This window comes from Anguilla anguilla, chromosome 13 (genome assembly GCF_013347855.1).
Source record: "Anguilla anguilla isolate fAngAng1 chromosome 13, fAngAng1.pri, whole genome shotgun sequence".
In the NCBI taxonomy this organism is placed as follows: Eukaryota; Metazoa; Chordata; class Actinopteri; order Anguilliformes; family Anguillidae; genus Anguilla; species Anguilla anguilla.
This window is the reverse complement of record NC_049213.1, coordinates 5,366,203-5,393,383: the sequence shown is the minus strand read 5'-3', so window position 1 is coordinate 5,393,383 and position 27,181 is coordinate 5,366,203. Positions and strand designations below refer to the sequence as shown.

Sequence of the window (27,181 nt, the reverse complement as noted above, 5' to 3'; positions counted from 1 at the left end):
GAGCTTAATTGCTCTGATCCCCAGGAAGACTTTGTTGTTTGTTACTTTGGAAGAATGATAACAGATACAAAAAGGGACAGCAACCGCCCCCGGGCAGGCAAAGGGTTAATGAGAAGTGGAGCAGAGCAAATGCATAGTCTGAAGACAGGGCCAACAGGCCAGTGAAGCCGTTACAACTCAGCGTTGGGAGCAGTTGCCTATAATGAACAACTATGACCATGTTTAGACAAATACATCAAACCTATGGCCAAAGAGGGGGAGGCAAATCAACTGGGTAGAACAGAAAGCAGACAAAGCTGCAGACGAAAGATTGAAGGCCTGATCTAGAGTAATCTCTGAACATTTTCACGGAGTTGCAGTAAGATTGTGGTGAACAATAATATTTTAATCGTTTTTAACCCGCCCACCAAACCACAAATAGCAGCTATGAAATATTTTCCAGATGACAGGTATACCTATTTCCCCCCAGGAAATAAATTTTTTTGCAATCTTGACTCACCCATGTGAATATTAGTATGCTGAAGTATACCTTAAGTGTACAATTTTATATGTAAGATTGATTAAAATATAGTTTAAGTTTATATCAATTATGCTTAGTATGCTACAAGAATGTGACTGACCCATTCTAAAAGATACTTAAAAATGTTATTTGGCTAGCATGGATGATTTTAGAGGAAGGAGGGGGTGAGCATAGAGAGAACATTTATCTTGCATTTATTTATTTTTGCTGTCGAGTTTGAAGACATGGTGGACTGAACAGATCAATTATTTAAAATCCGGGGAGGAAATGGACAATCATGAGCGCACAAAGGTTCACACAAGACACTGTGCGAATATGAAAATTATTTGAAGGCAACTTTAAATATTTAGCAGTAAATGAACCAAAAAAAGATGGATATGCTCTCTCTGTCTGTTCTCTTTCTATTTAATTAAAAAACAAACTCTTTTCTCTCTTTATCTCATGAGGCATGCAACTTGATGGTGGCGCTTAAATCAATGTAACTTTGCATATCTTTTGATGTTGAGCTTATCAGGTGATATGCACCTTTGTAAGTTGCTTCAGAGATCTATTTTACCCATAGGTAGCCAACTGAAGCTTTCATCGACCATTTTACTTGCTTTTGTATCTTTACGTGATTTGATTTTAGTTTCTTGTTGAGTTCTGTTGAGCTGATTGCATTTGTCTGTTAAGTTGTTACATTGGCTGTTGTTGAGAAAACTGCAGGTGGTGTTTGGAGGTGGGGAGCTGGGCAGGTGGGGATCACAAAATTAACTGGCCAAACTGGGTGCCACGGTTTCTGTGCAGGTAGATCATTTTTCTGTGCCTGCACCGGCTCAGTGGTTAGCATTCCGATTAGCCACTCGGCTAATCGTTATTTTGGTGTGTGGGGATGATTAGTTCGAGCTTGCAGATTAGCCACTCGGCTAATCGTTATTTTTGGTTCCTGTGGGAGGATTGTTCCTGCTTGAACATTCCATGCATTCCTGCAGGGTTACCTCTGATCTGTTTCACCTGTGGGTTGCTCACATCTTCCGCTGATTACCAGCCACACCTGTGGCTGGGTATTTAAAGCGTCAGTAGGCAGTGGAACAGTGCTTGAGTGCAACGTGTTTTGCTCTAGCCAGTTCCCTGTCGTATTCCTGAGCAAGGTGTAAGGAAGTTAAGAACAAAGAAATTTAAAAAGCATTCTGACTTCAGTTTGTTTGTTTTTTGGAAAAAGGTATTAGGACGGTATAGGTCCAGATTCTGAGGCCGGCGGTTTTAAGGGGTTATTGTGTCACCGTTGGGGCACAAACCTTTCTGCCCTTTACTAACCAGTTTTCCCCCCTGGTTTTAGTTGGCCTCAGAACTTCTTCTGTTTGTTTTTGAAAAGACATTTTCTTTTTCTCAGCTTCGGTTTGAAGTTGTTTATTTTTCATTTCTCTTTTCCCTGTTCCTTTATTTTCCTTATATACTCCTTCTTCCTCGTTACCCGTTTAGGGGTTTATTATTCATTATTTGGGATACGTCCCCTAGGAGTATAGCACCCCCTTATTTCGTCTCTCACGAGACTCAGTGGTTACTGGAGTGCCCTTTGGTAACTTATAGATCCCCTGTTTGGTCGCGTCTGGTCTTCACCCTTCCCCGCCCTCACACTGGGCTTCTGAAAAAAAGATTAATTTAATTCTGAACCAAAGGATAAATGTTGATTTAGTCTAGGCAAGTTACTGAAGTCAGCAGTGCACTGGGTCTGCATCACAAAGCATCTTTCATAAAGCAGGCTTTTCCTTGGCATCTCCAAACTCTTTCAGTGAGTAATATTGAAATAATGGTGCTTTTGGTATTTGTTAATCTTGGGTCTCCAATGTATATCTCCCAGAACTCCATTTTCCATTAAATTGCAGAATGCTGTCATACCTCCTGCCACCCAAACCCTGTACCTGCTGTAGAATCCAGTTAATTGGTTTCAAAATCTGAAGCACAGGCACAACACCATCATACCTTTAGCTTTAGTTCTCCAGGGGATATTCGTTAATGATCTCGTTCCAAATTTTTTCAGTGGCAATTTTATCCAGGGGTTCTCTATATCAGTTAAAAAATTTGGTAGTCCTTTATCCCCCGGTATCACCTGGATCGGAATTATACTTTTTACTGGACACTAAATTTCTTTCCACCTGGCATTATAATTTACGATTACACCAACAGGCTAAAAGTGTAATTTGCGCAATGTAGTAATAATCCCTCAAACAGGGTAATGCCATTACACCCTTGGCTTTTGGTATCTGTAATGTTTCATATCTTATCCTTGGGTACTTCCCCTGCCATATATATCTAGAAATCATCGTATCCCATTCTATAAATAGTTTTGTTGGAGTCTCTACGGGAAGGGTTTGGAACAGATACAGGAGCCTGGGCAACACACTCATTTCAATCGATTGAATTCTCGAGCTCAATGTCAAGGAGGGAACCAAACTCCATCTTGATGTGTGCTTTAATTTTTTAAAGAGGGTTGTAATTGATTTCTGGTTATTTCTGAAATTTGTTTTGTACATATACTCCAAAGTGTTTTATGGATTCTAAGTTCCACTTCAGGGGGAATTTTAATTTTATCATGTTTAGGGGGTTGTAGATAAAAGTTATGACCCGGGGCTTTTGGGCATTTAGTTTATACCCTGCCAGAGAGCAAAACTCATCCGAACTTTTCATTAATTCAAGGAGAGAAACATTAGGGTATAAACCTGGCACCATGCAAACATAAACCAACTGAAACAAATAACAAACATGAATTTGAAAGTTGCACCAAATACATCAAACTTGAGGCCATGTTATGCAAACTTTGAGTGAGCCTAGATGTGAATGCAGCTCTACAGGGAAAGCCTCACTTTCTTTCCATCCAAGGAAGAAGGGCCCTTATTGACAGAAAATTAACAAAAAAATCTGTTATCAGTCCAAACAAATTAGTTAGTAATGTTAATTATCCTAGCTCAGTGCTTGCTGACAAGGTCCATAAATGGATTCATCTTAACTGGAAGTTCAGAGAAATGTTTTATCTCTGAACACATTTTCATACTTTAGTTAGCTTGTTATTAAGAACTTACAGTTCAACTTTCTTTATCACTGAACCCTATTCTAGTGACCTTTTTTTCAGTGTTACTCACTGCCACCTTTATTCCCGGTTCTTGTTGGGAGATCTTCATTGGTGGGCTTGAAGTTTTTCTTTGTAATGGTGTTTCATCTTTGCATTTTCTCCTCTACGCCCTTCTCCCAGCCTTTTCACCGTCTGCCAGGTCAGCTGCTATGTTCGTTTCTCCAGTGTGTCTGGTGTTGGCGATACCTTGACCATGAATCCCTCGTCTGCCATATCTTTCATGGCTCCGTCAGCTGTGGGATATAGCTGGTCCTGCTGTTGTAAAAAATAAAAATAAAAACCAGCAGATTTGCTGGAAAAGGAGACTGGAATCATATTTTCTTCTCTCACCACTTTCTTTGGTTCTGAAAATTCCTTTTGCTTTCTAAGAACCTCCTCAGGAGCGCCATAACGGTACATGTACACATCAGGCAGGATTACTTTACGGGAGGAACAAAATTGGAATGTGGTCAGTTTGAAAAAGACTTGGGAGTAAGGGTTGATCAAAGCCTTTCAGGTTCTAGGCACTGTGATGTAGCAGTGAAAAAGGCCAACAGGATGCTGGGATATATAGCTAAAAGTATAAATCCAAGGAAGTTATACTTATCTTAACAATACATTTGTTAGACCACACTTAGAGTATTGTGTGCAGTTGTGGGGGCCATACTACAAGAAAGATATAGAGGCCTTGGAAAAGGTTCAAAGAAGAGCAACCAAATTGATTCCTGGTATGAAAGATAAAAGCTATGAGGAAAGACTTAAGATGCTTAAACTCTTCAAGCTTAGTAAAAGGAGACTCAGGGATGCTTTGATTGAGGCTTTTGAATTCATAAATGGGATCAACTAAGAAAACTACAAGAGATTCTTCAGGTTTAGTTCTGTTATTAGAACGAGGGGACAGAAATGCAAATTAGCAAATGTTACATTTCTTCAATTGCCTGATATTATCTCATCTAAATTCTCTCAGTTTGTCAAATATTCTCTGCTGGGTTACGTGAGATGCAGCATCTTTAACTTCATGTGGGCCACTTTCACCCCCTTGCTCTGTCAGTTCTTTTTTTGTTGAATGTGTTTAAACCCAAGGAAGCAGCGTATGAGGGAATTATTTAAAATATGGAAACAGATCTAAAATAGGTCTGAACCTCCAAAAAAACATTACTACTAAATTTTTATTAATTGTGCAGAAACATGGAAAATTTTTATTATGTTATGAAATTTGATTATGAAATTCCAATAATCAGTTGAGTATGTTGTAATATGTCCTCTTTGAGTTGGCCTATGCTGCACTGCGCATTTTAAAACAATTTAGCATCATGGCCAGTATAAATCAGCTGGATAAAATTAAAAATGCATCCTCTAAGCAAATAAATAAATGATGCAGTAATGCTTCCTGTTGCATTCACTACAGCACTTATTTTGGCTGAAGCCATCAGCAAAAGGTATTTTAAAGTATTAGAACTGCCAGTGCTAATGTAGCTAGAGTCTAGAGACATCAGTGGACATGTCAGTTTCTGCTGCAGGTGGTCAAATGTGTCAAATCACATTGTCTTTGGCAGGAGCCGATCATGATGCTAAACTCAACCAGTAACCAGTATGCACAGGTTATTTAACAGGTTAGAAAGAACTAGCCAATCAGGAGGTGTGCAAGAAAAAAATATTTCACAGGTGGTGCCATTAGGGTTATGCAGAAAGAACTGACCACAATGGTGCTTGTGATATTCTGATCACAACTAAATGTTCACTATAATGTTCTGGAAAATTTCTTTGGGATGTGAGTGCTCCAGAAGGAAGACTACTCTCATCACGTCTGCCTCTGGTTTCCAATGCGCCAGAAAACAGGCTTTACGCAAACACTGCCTTTCCATCAGCAGTTCTTAAAGCCCTATAGCATCATCAGATCCATTGTGGCCTCATTCTTAAACTGAACGGGGGAGTTGTAGGCATACATGCAGCAGTAAAACTTGTCCCTAGCCAGTAGTAGTCCCCTGCTCCACTTGCTTGTCAATAATATAACTCACTGCTGGCACTCCTCTTAGAAATTGAAAAACCTCCTGAGAACTTAAAGGCTCTACAGAGTAATGTATTACCCTGAGCCTAGTTGTGTTCAGGGTGTGTTTCCATTGGTCAGCTCTACAATATAAAACAATGATTTTTAACTTGGACATCTTAGCCATTTCGAAACCAATCTTAATGCAGTTTCACAGGTTGGGCTACAGACGCTACATACTGACCTTTGGCACAGCTATGCTACACTATTTCCATCTTGTGGACACCCCATGAAAATGAGAGTCAGTGACATTTCAGGTTTTCAAAATTTAAAAATATTGAAAATGTAGTAGCAGCAATTTTTAAAGCTTTTATACATACATTGTATGTACATACATACATTTGAAATACATTTATTTTATAGGAAGCGTCTCTACTTTTGTGGAGTCAGTTTCTCATCATTATTGTAAAATAGGCGAAAAAGGATCAGCCACTTGTGATTAGCATTTGATGTTATGGTGGAATAAATGGTTAATATATATTTTAATTTCATTGTTTTTCTGAATGACATTCAGACTTTTTTGGCAAATAATTCATTATGACATTGTATCTAAATTGAATAGGAGGGTGACCAGGCTGTTCAATTTGCTTCCTTCTGTATTAGCTAAACTGAAATATAATTAAATTAAATAATCCTCTGACAGACTGACTGCGCAGCTGAGGTGGTGCTACACATGAAAGGTTTTCCTGTGACAGACTGACTGCGCAGCTGAGATGGTGCTGCACATGAAAGGTGCTCCTCTGACAGACTGACTGCGCAGCTGAGATGGTGCTACACATGAAAGGTGCTCCTCTGACTGCGCAGCTGAGATGGTACTACACAGGAAAGGTGCTCCTCTGACAGACTGACTGCGCAGCTGAGATGGTGCTACACATGAAAGGTGCTCCTCTGACTGCGCAGCTGAGATGGTACTACACATGAAAGGTGCTCCTCTGACAGACTGACTGCGCAGCTGAGATGGTGCTACACATGAAAGGTGCTCCTCTGACTGCGCAGCTGAGATGGTGCTACACATGAAAGGTGCTCCTCTGACTGCGCAGCTGAGATGGTACTACACATGAAAGGTGCTCCTCTGACAGACTGACTGCGCAGCTGAGATGGTGCTACACATGAAAGGTGCTCCTCTGACTGCGCAGCTGAGATGGTACTACACATGAAAGGTGCTCCTCTGACAGAATGACTGTGCAGCTGAGATGGTGCTACACATGAAAGGTGCTCCTCTGACAGAATGACTGTGCAGCTGAGATGGTGCTACACATGAAAGGTGCTCCTCTGACAGAATGACTGTGCAGCTGAGATGGTGCTACACATGAAAGGTGCTCCTCTGACTGCGCAGCTGAGATGGTGCTACACATGAAAGGTGCTCCTCTGACAGACTGACTGCGCAGCTGAGATGCTGCTACACATGAAAGGTGCTCCTCTGACAGACTGACTGCGCAGCTGAGATGGTGCTACACATGAAAGGTGCTCCTCTGACTGCGCAGCTGAGATGGTACTACACATGAAAGGTGCTCCTCTGACAGAATGACTGTGCAGCTGAGATGGTGCTACACATGAAAGGTGCTCCTCTGACAGAATGACTGTGCAGCTGAGATGGTGCTACACATGAAAGGTGCTCCTCTGACTGCGCAGCTGAGATGGTGCTACACATGAAAGGTGCTCCTCTGACAGACTGACTGCGCAGCTGAGATGCTGCTACACATGAAAGGTGCTCCTCTGACAGACTGACTGCGCAGCTGAGATGGTGCTACACATGAAAGGTGCTCCTCTGACTGCGCAGCTGAGATGGTGCTACACATGAAAGGTGCTCCTCTGACTGCGCAGCTGAGATGGTGCTACACATGAAAGGTGCTCCTCTGACTGCGCAGCTGAGATGGTGCTACACATGAAAGGTGCTCCTCTGACTGCGCAGCTGAGATGGTGCTACACATGAAAGGTGCTCCTCTGACTGCGCAGCTGAGATGCTGCTACACATGCAAGGTGCTTCTTTGATGGACTGACTGTGCAGCTCAGATGATGAACAGCACAGAAAAGAGAAGCAATGGCTGCCCATGCATTTTTGGGAATAAGTGAATGATACTGTAGCCCCAAAAATCAACAGAGAATGTTTCAGGGGTTAGACAGGCACTTAAACATGCCAAATGGTAGAAGCAGATAAACAGAAGATAAAAAGTCCTGTCAAGCTCAAAAATTCCTTACAAAGATTCCATGTGATGCGTGACCAAAAATTTCAACATGACGGAGAAATCACATGAATACATCACATGAAGAGCAGACAGACTATCCTCCATCCATGTTTTGGTTTATTCATAAAAAAGCAGAGAAGGTAACAGACTCTCCATGGCAGGGGATCAAGCCGTCAACCACACCCTGGGGATTTGTATATGGCTTGAGAGTCAGCTGCCCAGTTCTCTGCACCACATGTCTCCAATGAGCATGATCATTAAGCATCTCTTCTTTTAGAAGTGTTCCCTCCCTTATCTCTCCCCGGTCAGCTGCCTGTAACCAAATAAACGTCAGTGGATATCAGGTCTGGTCTGTTTACCCATCAAACCACGGTCACCAGTTCAGAAAGTTTTACGGTGAGAATGGGCAAAAGAGGAATGAAAGGAATCATATGATGCTGAAATAAAGCTGCACAGGGGAAATAGAAAGATTCAAAGAGCAAAGAATATGAAAGTCTGTTTTTCCAGTATCTTTCTCAGCCTATCAATACCCTTTATTAGGTGGTGAACAGACTAACAAAAACATTTACAGCGCAGAGATTGTAGTTTGTGATAGATTTACAGAAATATTCTAGTCAGACTAAACAGATCTCCATAGCTATCTTTGCAGACACATTTTTTTTGTTTTTGCAGTTGTGTTGATTCTGGCATGTTGGTCTTCTGCCCAGGTTGCCTTATTGGAGTAAAATCCATAGGTAGATCCTGCAGGAAAAATGTATGGGAGTGGTGGAGACACTCCTATTGCTGTTGGCTGTGATTGAGGGTCCGGTACAGTATTTGTTCCTGTTTCTCAGGGAAAGGGAAGGATGAGAATAAGAGAAAGTAATGAGAGAAAGTGCGTAACTATATGCATGTATGTGAGAGAGCTAGAGAGCACGAAAGAAAGAGCAAGAGAAAGACACACCGTGCAAGAACAAGACAGAGAGCACGAGAGAGATTTAGGCTCATATGTGTTCCTTGACTGCACTGGGGTAAAGGGAACTGGGCTTGAGGGACCAGACGGGAATGTAGATTTGGGGGAAATGTCAGGCGCTAATCCAAGCACACATTATTCTGGCAAACGGCTCTGTCTTCATTGCGTTTCTCAGCTGCCACTGCTCACCAACTGAGAGGTTGTGTTCGGGGCCCACACGTTTAGCAAGAAGGGAAATGAGAACCGCAGACTGCAGCCAACGCGTGTCAGACCCAATTCCACAATACACAGGAATGAAAATGTTTGTTCGATGCTGATCGGTACATTGTGTCATTCTGATATTCCCCATACGAACCCAGCTAGCACAAAATGTAACTTCATATTTTTACAATTTAAATTTGTGGTGAGTAACATTTCTTCTTTTACCACGCTTCTAAACTACATGCTCTTTGACCTACATTGTGAAAACATTCTGTAGTAGTTGTAGTAGTTTAAATGAACATTTATTCATTTAAACAAAAGTGCACAGAAAACTACCCCTTGCATGATTGCGATGAGAAAGGCAAGAACTATTTGTATCTAAATTTATCTTTTTTTGATTTGCAAGTAGACATGACCGCTAATATACACACCCCAGCTCTGTTAATAACAAGCAACACATTGTTATGTTGAATTAACACTGCAGGGAACATCATCATCTTCAGGATGTCATAAAGAAAATCTGTGAAAGGCAAAGACATGCCTGATATTCTTCTCGTATGATATCAGCGTGTGCAGTGAAGGTGGACTGTACACTACTAAAGGGTGGGTTGCTCGTGCAGTTTTTGCGGTCGTAGACCTTCCACGTGTGGGGATAGCTGACCTGCAGAGAGCAGCTCCTGCAGCACAGCTGCAAGGTGGAGTCATATGTTATCCTCCCACATGCTGCGCACGTAACATAAATGTATGATCTTGGCTCAAGGTTACCAAGTGTTTACGTGTTCTTTGAGAATAGATCTGCTTCGAGCAAAAGCGTTCTTCGGCCAACACACATTTGGAGCCTGTATATAATACATCTTCGGCCAACTGCAAGTGTTACATTTTTATTCCCATTGCAAATACATTTTCCATTCATTTTGAAATGTAATCACAAGGCGAAATACATTTTTCACTTTGACAATAAATGATTCACTTAAAATTTTAAATACACAACCATTTTTTATTTTAAACATTGAATGCATTAATTTTTTCAGAAAATGTCAATGGGCCTCATTCACGAAACGTGTACGATCACATTTAATCGTAAACTGTGCGTAAGAATGTTTCCAAGAACATTTTGGCATTCATCATTTTTTTATTTTATCTTTATTTGTTCATGGCTGGTTTCCTTATGTTAATTACATGAACAGGATTGCGCATAAAATTTACAAACAGCCAGCTCTCATTATCTCATACATCTGGGAGATGCACTAAAACAAAGATCTGCACACGTCATGAATCCCATATTGGTTTTTCATAGGAACATTTCTAAGAAAGAAAGTAAGAACAATTTAAGAAAAGTTTTTTGAATAAGGCCCAGTCTTTGAGAAAAAGTTAAGAAAAAATGATGGGATCCAGACCAGACAGCAGGTAACAGTTGCAGACAGACCTGTGAGTGAGATACGATCAGGCTTTTCATGTTCCTGTCTTCCATCCTCTCATTTTCTTTCTTTCTTTTTCAATCTTCAGGCCACACAGCAGCTGGACTTCAGGAGGAAGGACAGAGAAGGGGGGCTACATGTACACATACAGTATGTACATTTTAATACATTTATACTATTTATATTTTTATCATTATAAAATATACTTTTTTCTTTCCCCAAATTCTAGTCGGGAGACTAGACAATTTTCCCAAGAGCCGCCTTTGTTTGTTCTCTTTCTCCCAGACTACACCAGCCTCAGCAGCACGCCTGGAAGCACCGGCCCCTTTCTCCTCCCCGAAAACTCCTCTGCGCCCACGGGCCCCCCCCTGAACCCCTCCGCCGAGCCCAGGACTCGGGACCCCGCCCTGGCCCGCGCCGAAATCGGGGTCCTGGCGCTGATCCTGGCGCTGACCACCCTGGGGAACGGGTTCGTGCTCTGGATCCTGCTGAGGAGGAGGAGGAACCTGGCGCCCATGCACCTCTTCATGGTCAACCTCTGCGTGGCCGACCTGGTGGTAGCCTTCTTCCAGGTGAAAGACTGCCACTCGGGCTGCTCGCTCGCTTAGTGCCAGCTCAACAAACAGTGGAATTCTGTCATTTTTTTAACGGTGCTTCGAGTAAACGGCAGTGTAGTATAATGGTTAAGGAGTTGGCCTTGTAACCTAAAGGTCGGAGGTTCGATTCCCCGGTAGGACACTGCAGTTGTACCCTTGAGCGAGGTACTTAACCTGCATTGCTCCAGTATATATCCAGCTGTATAATTTGGATACAATGTAAGTTGCTCTGGATAACAGCGTCTGCTAAATGCCTGTAAACTAAACATGGTTATATGAAGGGATGCATCCTTTGTCCAGTGACAGAGTTTGTTACATCTGAGTAAGATTTGTAAATATTTCTTCAGCTGTATTCCTGAATTGACCATGTGACATTGCAGTGCCATTTCTATTGTGCAAATAACTTGTAATTGCCTTTCTTAGAATTAAACTTTTCATTAAAACCTAGAAGTGAGTCTAATGGGAGGATTGGTGTTCAGGTCTCTACACTAACTTGGGATAAATAAATTCTGACAGCTTTAATATATTTGTGAGCAGGATGAGAGAAATTTGAGCTGGTTGACAGAATTGTGGCTTATTTTTGAGCTGAACAGCATTAAAAATGGTATGAGGTTCATTGCAACTGAAGCCATGCAACCTTGATTTCCTGATTAATAATTTGATGGATTCAGTTCCCCTTGCAAAAAAACCTGACGTGATGATTCATTGTTGCCACCTATCGCAGCTCAAGATGCCAGCATTACCCGAAACTTTATTTTTACATTTTGCTGCTTGTTGTGAGAAAATTCTCAGAAAATCTCCCCTGTGCTGTTCTTGCGCTGTGCCTGCCCCAGGTGCTGCCCCAGCTGGTGTGGGACATAACGGAGCATTTCCAGGGCCCGGACGCGCTGTGCCGCACGGTGAAGTACCTGCAGATCGTGGGCATGTTCGCCTCGTCCTACATGATCGTGGCCATGACCGTCGACCGCCACTACGCCATCTGCTTCCCCCTGCAGGCCTACCGGGGGGGGGCCTCGCGCTGGAACACCCCCCTCGTGGTGGCCTGGGGGCTGGCCTTGCTGCTCAGCCTGCCCCAGGTGGGAAGACTGACTGGTTGGTCAGCTTGGTTGAGTCATTAATTAGGCTTGCTTCATTTCATTTAAGAGGGACAATGCACAGTAATCAACATCATCAGCTAGTGCACTGATGCTTCATGCCAGATGTAGCTAATATGGTGAGCTCCATAATGTTTGGGTCAAAGATATATTATGTAATTTTTTCTTGATTTGACTTTGGCGGGCTATGTACAATTCATATGTGGTTAAAGCATAGGCGTAGATTTCGGGGGGGACGCAGGGGATACGTCCCCCTCAATATTTAGAACATGTGCATTTGTCCCCCCCCCCCAATAAAAACATGAAAGAAGCATTTCCACCATAAATTGATGCAGAAAAGGCACAAATTGGTGCATAAAAATTCACCAGAATGCAGGAAATTAAGTGTTTGACGCTCAAAACTTCCTGGGGGAGGACCCCCCGACCCCCCACTCAATGTGTCCCCCCCCAATGTTCAAACAAAACCTACGTCACTGGGTTAAAGTGCAGATTCTAAGCTTTTATTAAAGGGTATTTTTATACATTTTAGTTTCACCATGAAAACCTACTCTATCTGACCAATGGGATGATGAATGTGAGTATAGTTTCCCATCTCTGACTGTCACTCCTGCCGTAGGGGTGTGGCAGGAGGGGGGGGAACCAGTTTCTCTCTCTTAAAACCCCACAGCTGCGGGAGTTCAAAGAGATGGGAAAGAAAGCGACATATTGCGTCTGTGTCAAAGTGTCGCACTTACGCTCTTTGACAGGGATGAGTGCGTCGAAGTGAACAGGTGTCTGTGGCCTAGATATCTCCCCAAAAGCCTGCTGGCGGTCCCTGTACAAGCTACCCATTGAAAAACGGACAGCTGACCTCCAGTGGAAGATAGTACATGGGGCAGGGGATAGTACACATAGCTACGAACAGACACATGGCACACCTGGATCCAAGCATTGGGGAGGGCTGTCCTTTCTGTTCAGTAGTAAAATCACTTGCACATTTATTTATTGAGTGTTCTAGGCTAGTGGGTATATTTTAGTTATTAAATTCATAGATTTCTGAATTGGGGGAGGTTTTTTCTTTTGACTTTATTATTTTTGGTCCTAAGTATTCTGCCAGGAAAAAAAATGTGCATGTTTTGCTAAACTTCTTGTCTGGAATGGCTAAGCTATGCCATCTGGATTACCCGAAAAAATAAAATTAAGGGTTTTGGTTCTACAGACCCAGTGCAGGTGGAAACAAGGCAAACACCGGCCTAAATCAGTCATATCTTGGCTGTTGGGGGGGGGGGGGTGTTGTGTGTAGCACAGGAAGAGGGAGATTTGCTTTTTTTATTTTTGATGATACATTTTTGTTTTTTGTAAATATTATAAACTGACCTTTTGTATATATTGTAACTTATCTTTGCAGTGGTGGTAGTAGTTTACTAAAGGGATTTTTCACATTCAATTCTCTCGCTCTCGTGCTCTCTCTCTCTCTCTCTCTCTCTCTCAGGCTTTCATCTTCTCCAGGTCAGAGGTCTCCCCAGGGGTGTTTGAATGTTGGGGTCACTTTGTGGAACCGTGGGGGCTCAAGGCATATGTCACCTGGATGACTGTGGCCGTGTTCGTATTGCCAGCTCTCATCATCGCCGTCTGTCAGGTACAGTCTGCCTGTCTGTCTGTCAGTAAGAGCCTGTGTGTGCTCATATGCCTGGGTTGGGTTATCTCACCGTCTGTCAGGTACAGTCTCCCGGTCTGTCTGTCTGTGAGCGCCTGTGTGTGCTCATATGCCTGGATTGGGTTATCTCATCGTCTGTCAGGTACAGTCAGTCTGCCTGTCTGTCTGTGAGAGCCTGTGTGTGCCCATATGCCTGGGTTGGGTTATCTCATCGTCTGTCAGGTACAGTCAGTCTGCCTGTCTGTCTGTGAGAGCCTGTGTGTGCCCATATGCCTGGGTTGGGTTATCTCATCGTCTGTCAGGTACAGTCAGTCTGCCTGTCTGTCTGTGAGAGCCTGTGTGTGCCCATATGCCTGGGTTGGGTTATCTCACTATCTGTCAGGTACAGTCTGCCTGTCTGTCTGTGAGAGCCTGTGTGTGCCCATATGCCTGGGTTGGGTTATCTCACCGTCTGTCAGGTACAGTCTGTCTGTCTGTCTGTGAGTGGGCAAGGGTTAGGGTTACGGTTAGGGTTAGGTTTACAGCCAGGGTTAGGGTTAGGGCTACAGCTAGGGCTCAAGTTAGGGTAAGGGTTACAGCTAGGGTTAGGGTAAGATTTACATCTAGGGTTAGTGTTAAGTTACAACTAGGGTTAGGGTTCGGGTTACAGCTAGTGTTAGGGTTAGGGTTACAGCTAGTGTTAGGGTTAGGGTTACAGCTATGTTTAGGGTTATGGTTACAGCTATGGTTAGGGTTAGGATTATGGCTAGCGTTAGGGTTACAGCTAGTGCAAGGGTTTCGGCTAGTGTTAGAGCTAGGCTTAGGGTAATGGATAGGGTTAGGGTTACAGCTAGGGTTAGGGTTAGGGTTACAGCTAGGGTTAGGGTTAGGTTTACAGCTAGGGTTAGGGTTAGGGTTAGGGTTAGGGTTACCTTTAGGGTTAGGGTTAGGGTTACAGCTAGGGTTAGGGTTAGGATTACAGCTAGGGTTAGGGTTAGGTTTACAGCTAGGGTTAGGGTTGGGGTTACAGCTAGGGTTAGGGTTATCGTTAGGGTTAGGATTACAGCTAGGGTTAGGGTTAGGTTTACAGCTAGGGTTAGGGTTAGGATTACAGCTAGGGTTAGGGTTGGGGTTACAGCTAGGGTTAGGGTTATCGTTAGGGTTAGGGATACAGCTAGGGTTAGGGTACTAGCTGTAGCCCTATCCCTAACTTTAGCTGTAACCCTAACACTAACCGTACCTGTTTTTGTGTAATATTTCATATCCCCATCATCCCCCCTACTAATTTACTGTTCCTCCTTTCTCTTATTCTCAATCAGGTACAGATATTCAGAGAAATTCACAACAACATCTACCTGAGGGCAGAGAGGATGGTAACTGTGGAATACAAGAGGACTTCTGTCCTCTTCCATTTCCAGGACCCCCAGCAGGACGTGCAGAGTGGGAGGGGGGCAGGAGCAGGAGGCAGAGGTAGAGAGGAGCAGGGGGGTCGTTCCTTGCCCCTGGATGATTACACCCCTTCTCTCAGTCCTTCCCATTCACCTGCCCCTCTCACAGAACAGAACATTCATGACAGCCGCATGGATGACCCCCAGTCTGACCTCCCTGCAGGGATAGATTACCCTCCTGTGGCCCTCGATACCAGTTCTGCAGCCCTCACTGCCGGTTCCATTTTGTCCAGCGAGGCTGAACCCATTTCTCTGCCCCCAGACTGCCCCAAGGCATTTGATCCCTCACCCGTTCCTCCTGCAGGCCCTGGCTGCCCCAAGGGCCTTGAACCCTCACCACTTCCTCCTCCGGCCCCCAACCACCCCAAGGGTCTCGAGCCCTCACCCCTTCCTCCTGCAAGCCCTGTCTGCCCCATGGGCCTCGAACCCTCAACCCTTCCTCCTCCGGACCTCGACTACCCCAAGGGCCTCGAGCCCTCACCCCTTCCTCCTGCGGCCGCCGACAGGAACCTTTCTCGGCCCTCCGCCTTCAGCTCCGCCTCCTACAGCGGCGCTCTGAACGCCTACGACTACGCGCTCCATGGTTACCTCGACTCCGCCCCCCACCGCGGTCCCCCCTCGGAGCCCCGCCCATCGGCCAGGCCGCACCCACTGCCCCCGCCCAGCATCTCCAAGGCCATGTCCAAGACGGTTCGGATGACGCTGGTGATAGTGCTGGTGTACACCCTGTGCTGGTCCCCCTTTTTTATCGTTCAGCTGTGGGCCGCGTGGGACCCCAACCCGCCAGAACAAGGTCAGGACTCCACCAAGGCTGCGCACCCCCTTCTCCACTGTTTTCACTCAATTACACTTTTTAAATCATTTTTGTGAGGGAGCTGTCATACTGTGGCTTGGATTCAATCAACATTTGTCCTTCATTTGTCCCTGACTCATATAAATGCAAATGTCTTGTTAATTCACAAAAGTGAATTAAAAATTTGTAGATTTTTTGCTTCCCAAAGAGGGACCAAACTCTAGAATGAAAACATTTAACAATTGTATTTATTTGTTAATTAAAGTTCAGGACAAATTCTTTGCTAGTATCCAGACCCATCTATCAAAACACATTCCCCAGTGCTGGAATTATGCACTTGCTTTTTTTTTTTTGAGGGGGGGGGGTGTGGTCTGTGAGATAAATGGTTGGGGGGGAGGGGTTTTTGATCATGGACCGGGGGAAGGGGAGATTTCTGTCACCTTCTGTGTGTTGGGACTTGCAATATAGCCTGGAACATAGCCTGGATTCCGGTTTTTGTCCTTAACTTTGACTCACAAATAAATGTACATTTGGAATTATTTCCTTTTTGTTCACTGAGTGATAGTTTGGTGAGTTGTGGAAACATGAAAACAGAAGCATTGTGGCTTATGTGAGACTTTATTGAAAACAAATAAGAATTTTGGAGATCGCTACCCTCGGCAAACTGAATTTTTGAAAGAAAAAGAGCAACCACTTGTGTTTAATTTGGCCCTGAACAATGCTGATTGAATCCTGATAACTGTCACCTGTTTGGAACAATACAGACAGAAATGTAAAGATAAGTGTCAATGTAACAGATTCTTTTAAGTAAATGCTACACCCTCTCAGGTGAGGTGAGGAGTTTTGCAATTAATGGTTTATAAACAAACTACCATGCTGTTTCCTCCTTTGGTCTAGTGATAACCAACATATTGAATGGTACAAATTGCAGTGATGTGTTCCGTACCGATCGCCCTTGAAAGACATTTTTAACATCTTTATTTGGGCGTTTTTAACATCTTTATATACGGGTCCGTGTGTGATTGGCGAACCAGGACTTATTCTTGATTCACCAATCCTCAGTATTACAATACAGGGCAAGTCAGGAAGAGGGAGGAGGGCGAAAGAAAAAGAGAGTAGTGACCAGTCAAAAACATCACTCTAATAATTATTAAATGATCCATTTCTTCCACATTATGTCAGGAAAATGCACAAGTAGAAAGATAAGTAGCAAAGAACAATGGCAGTGGAAAATATGCACAGAATGCACACGAAAGGGAAAGTAGGATGTAACTGAAAAGCGTGGTTAAAGTCTCTGACATAGACAGAACTATGTCTCAGATATGACTGAGAGAAAAATTGCAAACAAGAAAAATAAAGAAAAGGTGCAGAGAAAAGAGGAATGTAGATAGAGATGAATCAGAATATGGAGGTGAAGACCTGCAGTGAAGGAAGGCTACCTCTGATAATAATCCAGTTTTCTCTTTTTGAAACAGAGCCTAATTTCAGAGCAAGTGTTTAAACCTGTTTACAGGCCTTGGTTTTTTGTTCTCATCTTTAGCCAAATCAAGGCAATCTATGTGGGGCGACATAACTCAGGAGGTAAGAGCGGTTGTCTGGTAGTCGGAGGGTTGCCGGTTCGATCCCCCGCCCTGGGCGTGTCGAAGTGTCCCTGAGCAAGACACCTAACCCCTAATTGCTCCCAATGAGCTGATTGGAACCTTTCATGGCAGCCTTTCACCGTTGGTGTGTGACTGTGTGTGTGAATGGGTGAATGAGATGCATCAATTGTAAAGCGCTTTGGATAAAAGCACTATATAAATGCAGTCCATTTACCATTTACCATATTAGCACCATGCTATTCCAAGCTGACATATATGCGCTCACACACATGGTCATAAGCTGTGCAGCCTGTGGCAGTCCCAGTCTCACTGACTACATATCACTTCTAACAGCCCTGTTCTCTGGAGCTGCATATCCCAGCTCACACAGGACCACTTTCCCTCAAGGCCTTCTGACTTACTGCCCCCCAGGCCTCGAGGGAAGACCGAGACCTGCAGGAATTTGCCTGGTTCAAGGGCCAGACAGCTACTGGATCAGCTGAGACCACATAGTTAGACCTCCTTGTGGATTCATTATATATATATATATATATAGTATATAAAGCATGTGTACAGGATATAAAGCATCCAGACATGGGTAAGAGGTTCAGTTTTTATTTGACCAAACAGAATGGGCAAGACGTGTGATCTAAGTGTTCAGCTGACCCTCGGGGTTTTCACACACTACGGTCTCCAGAGTTTACAGAGAACGGTGCGCTAAATAAAAAACATCCAATGAGCGGCAGGTCTGCGGGCGAAAACAGCTTGTTATGAGAGAGGGAGACGAGAACGTGACAGTGACTTCAGTTTACTCCAATTCCCTGCACTGTCCTCAGATCTCAAATGTTACTTTATTGAATTGCATGGAATGAATCAAAGCATTTTTTTTTAAACAAAATTATGCCATTGTTAACATAGAAACATTCACATGAATCATGTGACCATGAATCTCATTGAATATATTTATTAACTTGTCAAACTGATGAGCAATTAAATGTGGTTTAGCAAGATAGAGCTTTGGCAAGATTCAACTGCAGCAGCTGGTAACTTAAGCATGTACATACTTAACTTCAGAGTGCTTTTAAACAGAAATAATCTATGCTTTTTAAATGACAACCATCAACCATCATCAAAAACATTTTGGGTATAATAATGTTCAACCATTATGTGTACAAGTCAGTATGCAATGTACTCTGAACGTTCTTTTTGGGGCAGAAATCTAAAAACCAAATAGGAATCTAACCATTTGTGAAATGTTTACTTTTGGTATTTTGCTGGGATTGCCAACTTGTCAGTAACAGAGTGGGGGGGGGGGGGGGGATAACAGAATGTGAAAATGCAGAGATTTTGCAGTTCAGAGTTTTTTTCCATGTTCTCCTTTGTGCAGGAGTGGCCTTCACAATCCTCATGCTCCTGGCCAGCCTGAACTCCTGCACCAACCCCTGGATCTACACGGCGTTCTCCAGCAGCACCTCCCGGGAGCTCCGGGCCCTGCTGTGCTGCGCGTCCCGAGCTCCCCGCCGAGGCTCCCTCCCCAACGACTCCACCACCACCACCACCACCACCCACACCTCCACCAGCACCAAGGACGGCATGTAACCAGGGCCTGGGAGCGCATGCCAGGCCCGAGGCAGAGCATCAGCCCCGGGAGCGGAGGGTGCAGGCGAGAGGGATGGCAAGAATCCATACTACAGGGACTGAGAGAAAGACAGAGAGAAAGAGAGCGAGAGAAACTAACAATGCCTTTTAAAAAAAAAAACCCCAAAAGTTAAACTTTAAAGTTGAACAGTTAAATGTTCTAATTCTGCAACGTGCTAACATCTAAAGCCTTTGCTTTTGGGGCAGAGATGTTAGATTGTGATAAGGGTAAGGAGGAGCAGGCTGCTCAGATGGAAGCTGTCAAGGCTACCCATAGTAGTGAGAACACATAAAATCTTTTTAAAGAAAAGTTTTAGAGAGGGTGGCTTGGGGCAGCAGGGGCGGGGAGTGAGGGAACAAGACAGGATGTGTAGAAGTAATAGTCTGAAATGTCTTTCTTGCAGAAGTATAAAAAATACTTTTTGTAACTGTTATGGATAGTGCGGTAGTGTAGTATAATGGCTAAGGAGTTGACGATGTAACCTAAAGGTTGGAGGTTTGATACCCCGGTAGGACACTGCCGTTGTATCGTTGAACAAGGTACTTAACTGCATTGTTCCAGTATATATCCAGCTGTATAACTGGATACAATGTAAGTTGCTCTGGATAAGAGTGTCTGCTAAATGCCCGTAATGATAGTGGGAATGAGTATAATATAAAGGGGTACAAACTTATTAGGAAGGATATCTCCAATAAGAGAGGTGGTGATGTAGCTCTCTATGTAAAAGAAAGCCTGCACACTCCTTAATGTGCAGGAAATGACAGAAATTGACCAACTGCTGCCTAGTGAGAATATTTGGACTAAGCTCATAGGGGACTGTGAGAAGGGTCTTAATATAGGAGTATGTTCCTGGTCACCACCTTCAGACAGTAGACATACAATGCTCTTTGGAAATATAAATCCAGCTTGTCAGAAAGTTGAGGCTGTTATCGGGGGTGACTTCAATCACCCTGTTACTAATTGTGAATTGATGACACGAAAAGTAAATATTTTTTATAATGAGCATTTTTTGGCACAGCGTGTCAGTCAGACTACAAGAGTTAAGATGCTTAATCTCTTCAAGCTTAGTAAAAAGAGACTAAGGGGCAATTTGATTGAGGCTTTTAAATTCATTAAAGGTATGAACAAATTCTTCAGGTTGAGTTCTGTTGGTACAACGAGGGGGATAAATGGAAATTAGCAAATGTAAATTCCGTACAGACAATAGGAAGTATGTTTTCACACAGTAGTCACTGCGTGGAATAGCTTGCCAGGTCATGTAGTAGAGGCATAAACTCTGGGGGCTTTCAAGACCTGGCTTGATCTGGTGCAAGTTACGATCTAGTTTGTTGACAGACCAAGCACAAGACACACTTTAGCGGTAGGAAAATGGCAAGCATTGTTGGGCTGAATGGCCTGTTCTTGTCATTATGTTATGTTATTTCATATGATGCAGTACACACAGTATACACATGCAGTGTCAAACTGTGGACATTACATGAACAATTTTTAAATTATTAATTCGTAACCCGAACCCGAACTAACATGGAGTTTAACACTGCTGGAACTGTTATGAAGGGCCAAGGCTGACAAAGGAGAAGCACACACTCCCATTCAGATATCAAGGAGGGACAAAAGAACTGGAAGGCAAGCAAGCAAGTAAACACAAACAGAAACTGGGTATTACATCAATAACACAACTCTCACAGTGCTACATACCATATGGATATTTAATATGGAAATACAATGGAAACCAATAAGTGACCTGTACAATCAGAACTGAGCTGTGCAAACTGGCAGAAATACAACCAGGCACATTGGAAAAGCACAATATATACTGTAAGAATTCCTGCAACAACAAAAAAAACTGTGATTTGCATAAATAGCTGTAGGAGAATGAAATTACAGTGAAATTATTCTCTGTTATATATATAAAGAAGCAATTGCAACTCAGTGGGACTTAAAGTAGACTTTATGAAACAGGTCATAGAGGATAACTGCAGGAATCACTGAGGGACGAGTTTGAGTTTATATTCTGAGAATGAGAAAACAGGACCTCTTAGGAATGCAGTAGCATCATGGAACATTTTTAACAGCATTGTAGTACACCTGATATTACATGCGCTCCAGTGGCAATTGCGCAACTCATCAGACACACACACACACACACACACACACACACACAAAAAACACAGGATTCAAGAATGAACTACATACGAAAACAGAAGAAACTGATTTCTGTGTTGTAACACATTGGAAATACTGTATCATAAACAACTGACAAATAACAGTAAACACAGAAAAAATACAAATGTTAATTTTGCTAACAAAAGATAAATAAACTTGTTAATCTCATATTTAATAATGTGAAGATGGGTGCTTCAAAGTAGTTCAACTGGAACCCGAGCTGTAGAACTGAAGAGAGACAGATCTGTAGCACTGTACAGATAACAATGTAGGTTACAGATGACAACCAATAGACTTATGGTTTTAATTCTACCTCTGGCACATGAGCAATGACAAAGATGTTTTATAAGAAATGGCATGCTTTGCAAGCCACTCTTGCTACATTGCCAAGTAAGTCAACATTCTGGGCAATGTAGTTCTGGTGCCATGAAGGGACTGGTATCCCAGTCTGAAACATGTAGTTTTGAATCCTTGCTGGGGCACTGTTATTATACAATAGAGCAAACCATTTAAATAGCTTCATAAATATTTATCTATATGTACAGGATAAAATGAAATCTATGTCATTTTGCAGGTAAAGTGATCTGCTAAAGAAATACAAAATGTAAGAATTAAATAAGTAAAATTTGACTTCTCAGGCTCGTAGTACAGCAAGTTTAAGAGATTGATGAGTCTTATTCTCCTTATTATTGCATGTATTACGTTATGTTTTGAAACTCTGAAGTGAGATCAGTCCTTCCAAATTCAGAGCATCTTCTTTACTAGGTCAGTTATTTATTCAGTCATTGAGTTTTTTAGTCAGTGATATTTTATAGGACAGTCATTGAGTTTTTTGGTAAAATAAACAGCAAAGATGAATAACGTTACTGCAGCTTCTCTGGGCTCGGGTCTATGTACTACATATCTGTCGGTAGATAGCTTATTCAGTTAATCTTCCTCAGTGTGGTCAAGCTTTATCCCGGTTCTGCATTTTCCATGAATGGAAATTATATCCAAGTTTTTTTTTTTTTTGTTTGTTTTGTCAGGACTACTTCTGAAACTGTTTAACAGCATCCAGAAGAGCATGTACTGTGCTTTTTACATCAGATGTGAGTGCTAGATATTCAGCCAACTCCTCAACATGAAAAAAAGGGAAAACATGGAAAATTTTAGGTCCATGATTTCCTCTTTCCACCACTTCATTTTCTTAAAGCAAATTTGTCCAATTTGTCATACAGCTGATTGGTATGTGCACTGAGGCTGTGACTGGAGCCGACAGTTGGGCCAGCTCTCATTAAAATGCACTAACACCGTAAGTTCAGTATCCTTCGAAAGGTCTGTTGATTAGTCCAGCTGCGTTGCAAATGCTTCTGCTAATTTTTAGCTTTTAAATTACTTGAGCATTTACATTTGATGGCATTCAACCCCATGATCCCAAGCACTTAAAAAGGCCATTTCCACCTGGTGTGTACTACTCTTAAATAAAGCATTATACTTTTTATATGATTATTCATGGTATTTTTATTCATCATCATCATCATCATCATCATCATCATCATCATCATAATCATCATCATCATCATCATTATTATTATTATTATTATTATTATTCATGGAAATTATTCGTGGCATACACATTGTAGTATTTGTTGGAATGAATGAGGGCGATGGTTATTCCATTAAACGTTTATCGACATGAACTGGGATTCATCATTGTATGTACAGAGGTTACCTGTGAGACATGACTGACTAACTGACTGGCAAGTGACACTGCACTATTTTGGTTTGTTTACTCAACTGCACTGGGCATGAACGCGCATATAAAATAGTCCATTTATATGACACACATAACATACATAAAAATGCAACTCTACTGTTTATTTCACAAAATCCATATCAGCCAGTGGCAAAATTGCTGTTCACAGTTGATCCCCAAAATGCTTCCCACCATTAAAAAAAAGGGCAGATAATAAAAAGCTGTTGAAATTCTGCAAGCGTTTTTCAGAGACGTACCAAAACCTTTCTGAATTTTGGATAATGTTTGAACGTGTTATCTACACCATAAAATAAATTTCTTCACTCAAAATGACATATTTTGAACAGATGAAAATAAATCCTAATGTTTTTGAGTGTCAGTATCTTGCAGGAATTAATATTATGTTGAATGTTAAGATATTCGCAATAATGTTATACAGTAACAGAATACTAATATTGGTTTGGGTTGAACTCGTATTGCTGCTGCTAACATTACTCACCTTGCCAGAGACTTATTCTGTTAAAATATTCACTAAGAGAGAGATATGGTCTGTATCTGTGGCAGCTGCAGTGGCTAAATGTAATGTCAGCTGCAAGTGTGCTGTTCAGATTCTAAATGTTCCATCAGTGTTAGTGTTAATCAATGGGAAATTATTCAACATAAAAGCATATGTATCTCAAGAAATATTTGAGCTATTGACGCAAGAAGAACAAGCAACTAGGAGAAGCAAACTTGTTAGGTCTACTGAAAAGCTATAGGACGAGTAGCGTACAGAAAATCTATGTGGTTTAACAAGAAATAATAAGGAGAACACTAAATTTGCTTTTTCAATAAACTTCTATGCTCACCAGAGGGCCTATCCCTGTATGTGGAGCATCCTCTTCAAGCGAGTCTCCACACCAAATCTGAAAATAAATTCAGACCCGCTTTTTCAAGAACTTTCAATGACTTCTGTCACAGTGTAAAACCTTTTTTCTCTGATCTGCAGTAATTATAAATATATTTTATAGCAGAATACTGTTGTTTTGGGAACTAGCTTGCTTCAGTCTGTGCACGCTCTCTTGTCAGCACAATCTACATTACGCACAGGGAGAAGGAGGCAGACTCGTGACTGGCTGGACCCGTACAGACCAATGAGGGCTCATTTGAAAGGTTATAGTCATGTTTAATTCATCCTATGACTTGATTAACTTAAAAGCAAACCTATCACTGTTCAGATAACCAAATACCTGATGACCAAAGGACTCCTGTATGTAAAGAGAATATTGGTTGTCAGATATGCCAGCCATGTCCTAAGCAGACATTTGTCAGGTTGAGTTGAAAATGGCATCTGACCTAGCAAACTACTCTATCCTGAATACGAACGGAGGCATTTTGGATCATACAAATATTTACATGGACAAAAGAATCAAAGATGCAACCACTGGATATACTAAAAGTGAATGCAATGTAAGCACGTTACATATGGACATTTAAAACTTTTTTTTGAATGATTTATTTTGTGATCTGAGGCACAGTTCTGAAAGTTGAAAGGATGTATGTTTTTTTCATTCAAATATAAACAAACAAGATAACTGTAGAAAATATTTATAAAATTTATACATGATGTGGTTTAGGGTGTAATAAGTAGTCAATGTATGGGGAGGCTCCTTTTGTTTTGCTTCCATGTATTGCGCTGATAAGGGAACAAATGGCATTGTTGGCCAGAAACGTTGTGGATTTGTGGATCTTTGGTCTATCCCCACTCTGTGGGCGGTGGCGCCCACACCGCGAGGGGGCAGGGGGGAAAGGGTTACTTAAACCTACGAGCAAGTAGAATAGTGTCATAGTGTCTGACAATGACTTTCATTTTAGTATATTACTTTGTTCACTGTCAAACACTGTCATACTCATACCAGTAACCACCACTAATAGGACACGTTCTGTAATTGAACATTGCTTTTGGGCAATACACAGCATGACTTGGTAAGAGGCCTTGAGAGCATTCTGTCATCTTTCTAATGCCAGCTGTTCTTTGCACACCCCAAACTCTCCTGGAAGTATTCCTCGGGACGGCCTTTCAGACGGCCGTGATTTGCTTCCAATTACCGAAGCGGCTTCGTCGGCTTCGTATGTCTGAAAGAGTACCAGGACAAATAACACATGGCCCCCTCACTTCCTCACTTCTCAGAAGGTAAATCTGAAGGTAAATTCAGACATTCCTTTTGCTATTTTCGCCCTTTTCTGTCATCCTCCTACTGTGACGCCCGCACTTGTCTCTGGGTTGTGTTTGAATAAAGGGCTGAGCCACAGGGCCTAATTAAGAGCCAACCCATGGTCCACTTGACTGACCGTTGAACAGAATAAGCTGAGTCACAGTTGCTGCACAGTTGACAGAACACTTTAAACGGGTCTTCTTTGCCATGTGGATACGTTCAGTGAACCTTAAGCTCGTTAACAGCATAACAATAACTTCATATTTAACAGCAGCATTAACTGATGTTTTTCTTTTTCACGGGACCAACAGGTCTGTTTAGATAACTGGAGATTAGGAAACCAATAGCCTACATGCTTGCATCAGTGCATTTGCTGGTTGAATGGGAGATTTTTTATTAACAAATAAAACAGTGCTCGAAACGTACCCAAAATAAGTGTGAATGCCAAATTTTAAAGTCAATTTTTTTACACTCAAATTAACTATAAAAATTGTTTTTCTGAGAATCCCTTGCCGTATCTACAGAGAAGCAAATTAAAAAAGCTAAGAGCTATGCTTGGCTTCTTGTATAGGAACAGGTCCTGCTTCACTCACGACAATAGTAAGAAGACTGTCCAGTTGACTTTTCAACCAGTCATGGATTATGGTGATATAATCTATATACATATATCTATATGTAGCTATATGTAGCCACCTCCATTTACTAGCTCATTTCCATAAAATTTTACTGTAGCGTTTTTCAATAACCCCACCTCAAATTTCCTATGTAATCCAGTACAAACCCATTTTTAAAAAATTGTATTGGAATTTCTCTCCAAATTAAAAAGGTCTCAAACTTCTGACACTTGTTCATTGAATGTCACCCATAATAATAGTCTCACAATCCTGACAAGCTTGTTTTATGTTTCCAAACAGCGTTCAGTTCACACTAGTGTCTGAAGCTGGCAGCCGGTAACACACACCTACCGTAAGGCCCTTTTCATGTTATCCAAATATCCTCACTAGGCACGAGCTGGTCAATTTCTGGAACTTTCTGCATATTTAAATTTTCTTTTACATAGAGAGCTACACCCCCATCTCTCTTACTGGATCTATCTTTCCTAATGAGTTTGTACCCTTCTATATTATACCCATCCCCAACCTCATCTCCAAGCCATGTCTCTGTAATCCCAACTATGTCATAACCGCCCCTATTTATAGCAGCCTCAAGGTCCAAAAATAAATTTTTTATACTTCTAGTATAATACAAATGAAATTCATTTGTGATCAAGACTACATGCCTATGTTGGTAACATGGTACATTGTTGCATTCATCAGTGTTTGAGCATTTTATAAGATGTTATTGATAATATATTGACTATGTATGTACTAGGACAGGAAAGTTGTAGTATAAAAATATTGTACTTAAGTACCTTTTTAAATATTTATATTTTAAATATATCCATTTTAATGCTTTCGAATGTGTACATAGTATTTTGAAACATGTAGTCAAAATATTGTAATAAATACATATTTAGAAATACCTGCATTGCTGTAAAATTTGTTTTTAAAAAAACAGTAGCCTTTTTTGTAAATGTCTACTATTTGTTCAGGCAGTGTTTTGAGTTGAATTTGAAAACACATCATCACATTTCTGACTAAAAACATTTCTTTCATTGAAAGGATTAAGCATTTCAAGCATTCCATTTCCTCATTGAAGGTAATGTCTCATGTCTCTCATTAATAATTTCCCCTTTCTGTAGGAGATTGGCTTCAGTGGGGGAAGCTGATTTTGGAGGTATTCAGCCCTGTTATCTCTCTCTCTATCTCTATCTCTCTCTCAATTCAATTCAATTCAAATGGCTTTATTGGCATGACGTAACACTGTACATATTGCCAAAGCAAGCGTTTAAACATTGAAAAGTTAAAC

The 27,181-nt window shown here is 41.9% G+C and overlaps 1 protein-coding gene across 2 annotated transcripts in view; it reads left to right on the top strand.

The window, feature by feature from the left end:
• The window catches only part of avpr2ab (arginine vasopressin receptor 2a, duplicate b), a 28,209-nt gene extending 8,507 nt beyond the window's left edge, over positions 1-19,702 (top strand). The window contains exons 2-7 of one of the 2 annotated variants that reach the window (XM_035386909.1): positions 10,501-10,562; positions 10,698-10,984; positions 11,842-12,084; positions 13,574-13,720; positions 15,043-15,958; positions 18,926-19,702. In XM_035386909.1, the coding sequence (XP_035242800.1) occupies positions 10,550-10,562; positions 10,698-10,984; positions 11,842-12,084; positions 13,574-13,720; positions 15,043-15,958; positions 18,926-19,137 (1,818 nt within the window). In that variant the 5' untranslated portion in view covers positions 10,501-10,549 and the 3' untranslated portion in view covers positions 19,138-19,702. Of the gene's footprint in view, positions 1-10,500; positions 10,563-10,697; positions 10,985-11,841; positions 12,085-13,573; positions 13,721-15,036; positions 15,959-18,925 lie in introns of both variants that reach the window. The other variant, XM_035386908.1, reaches the window with a different exon arrangement.
• Positions 19,703-27,181: the final 7,479 nt, after the last annotated feature.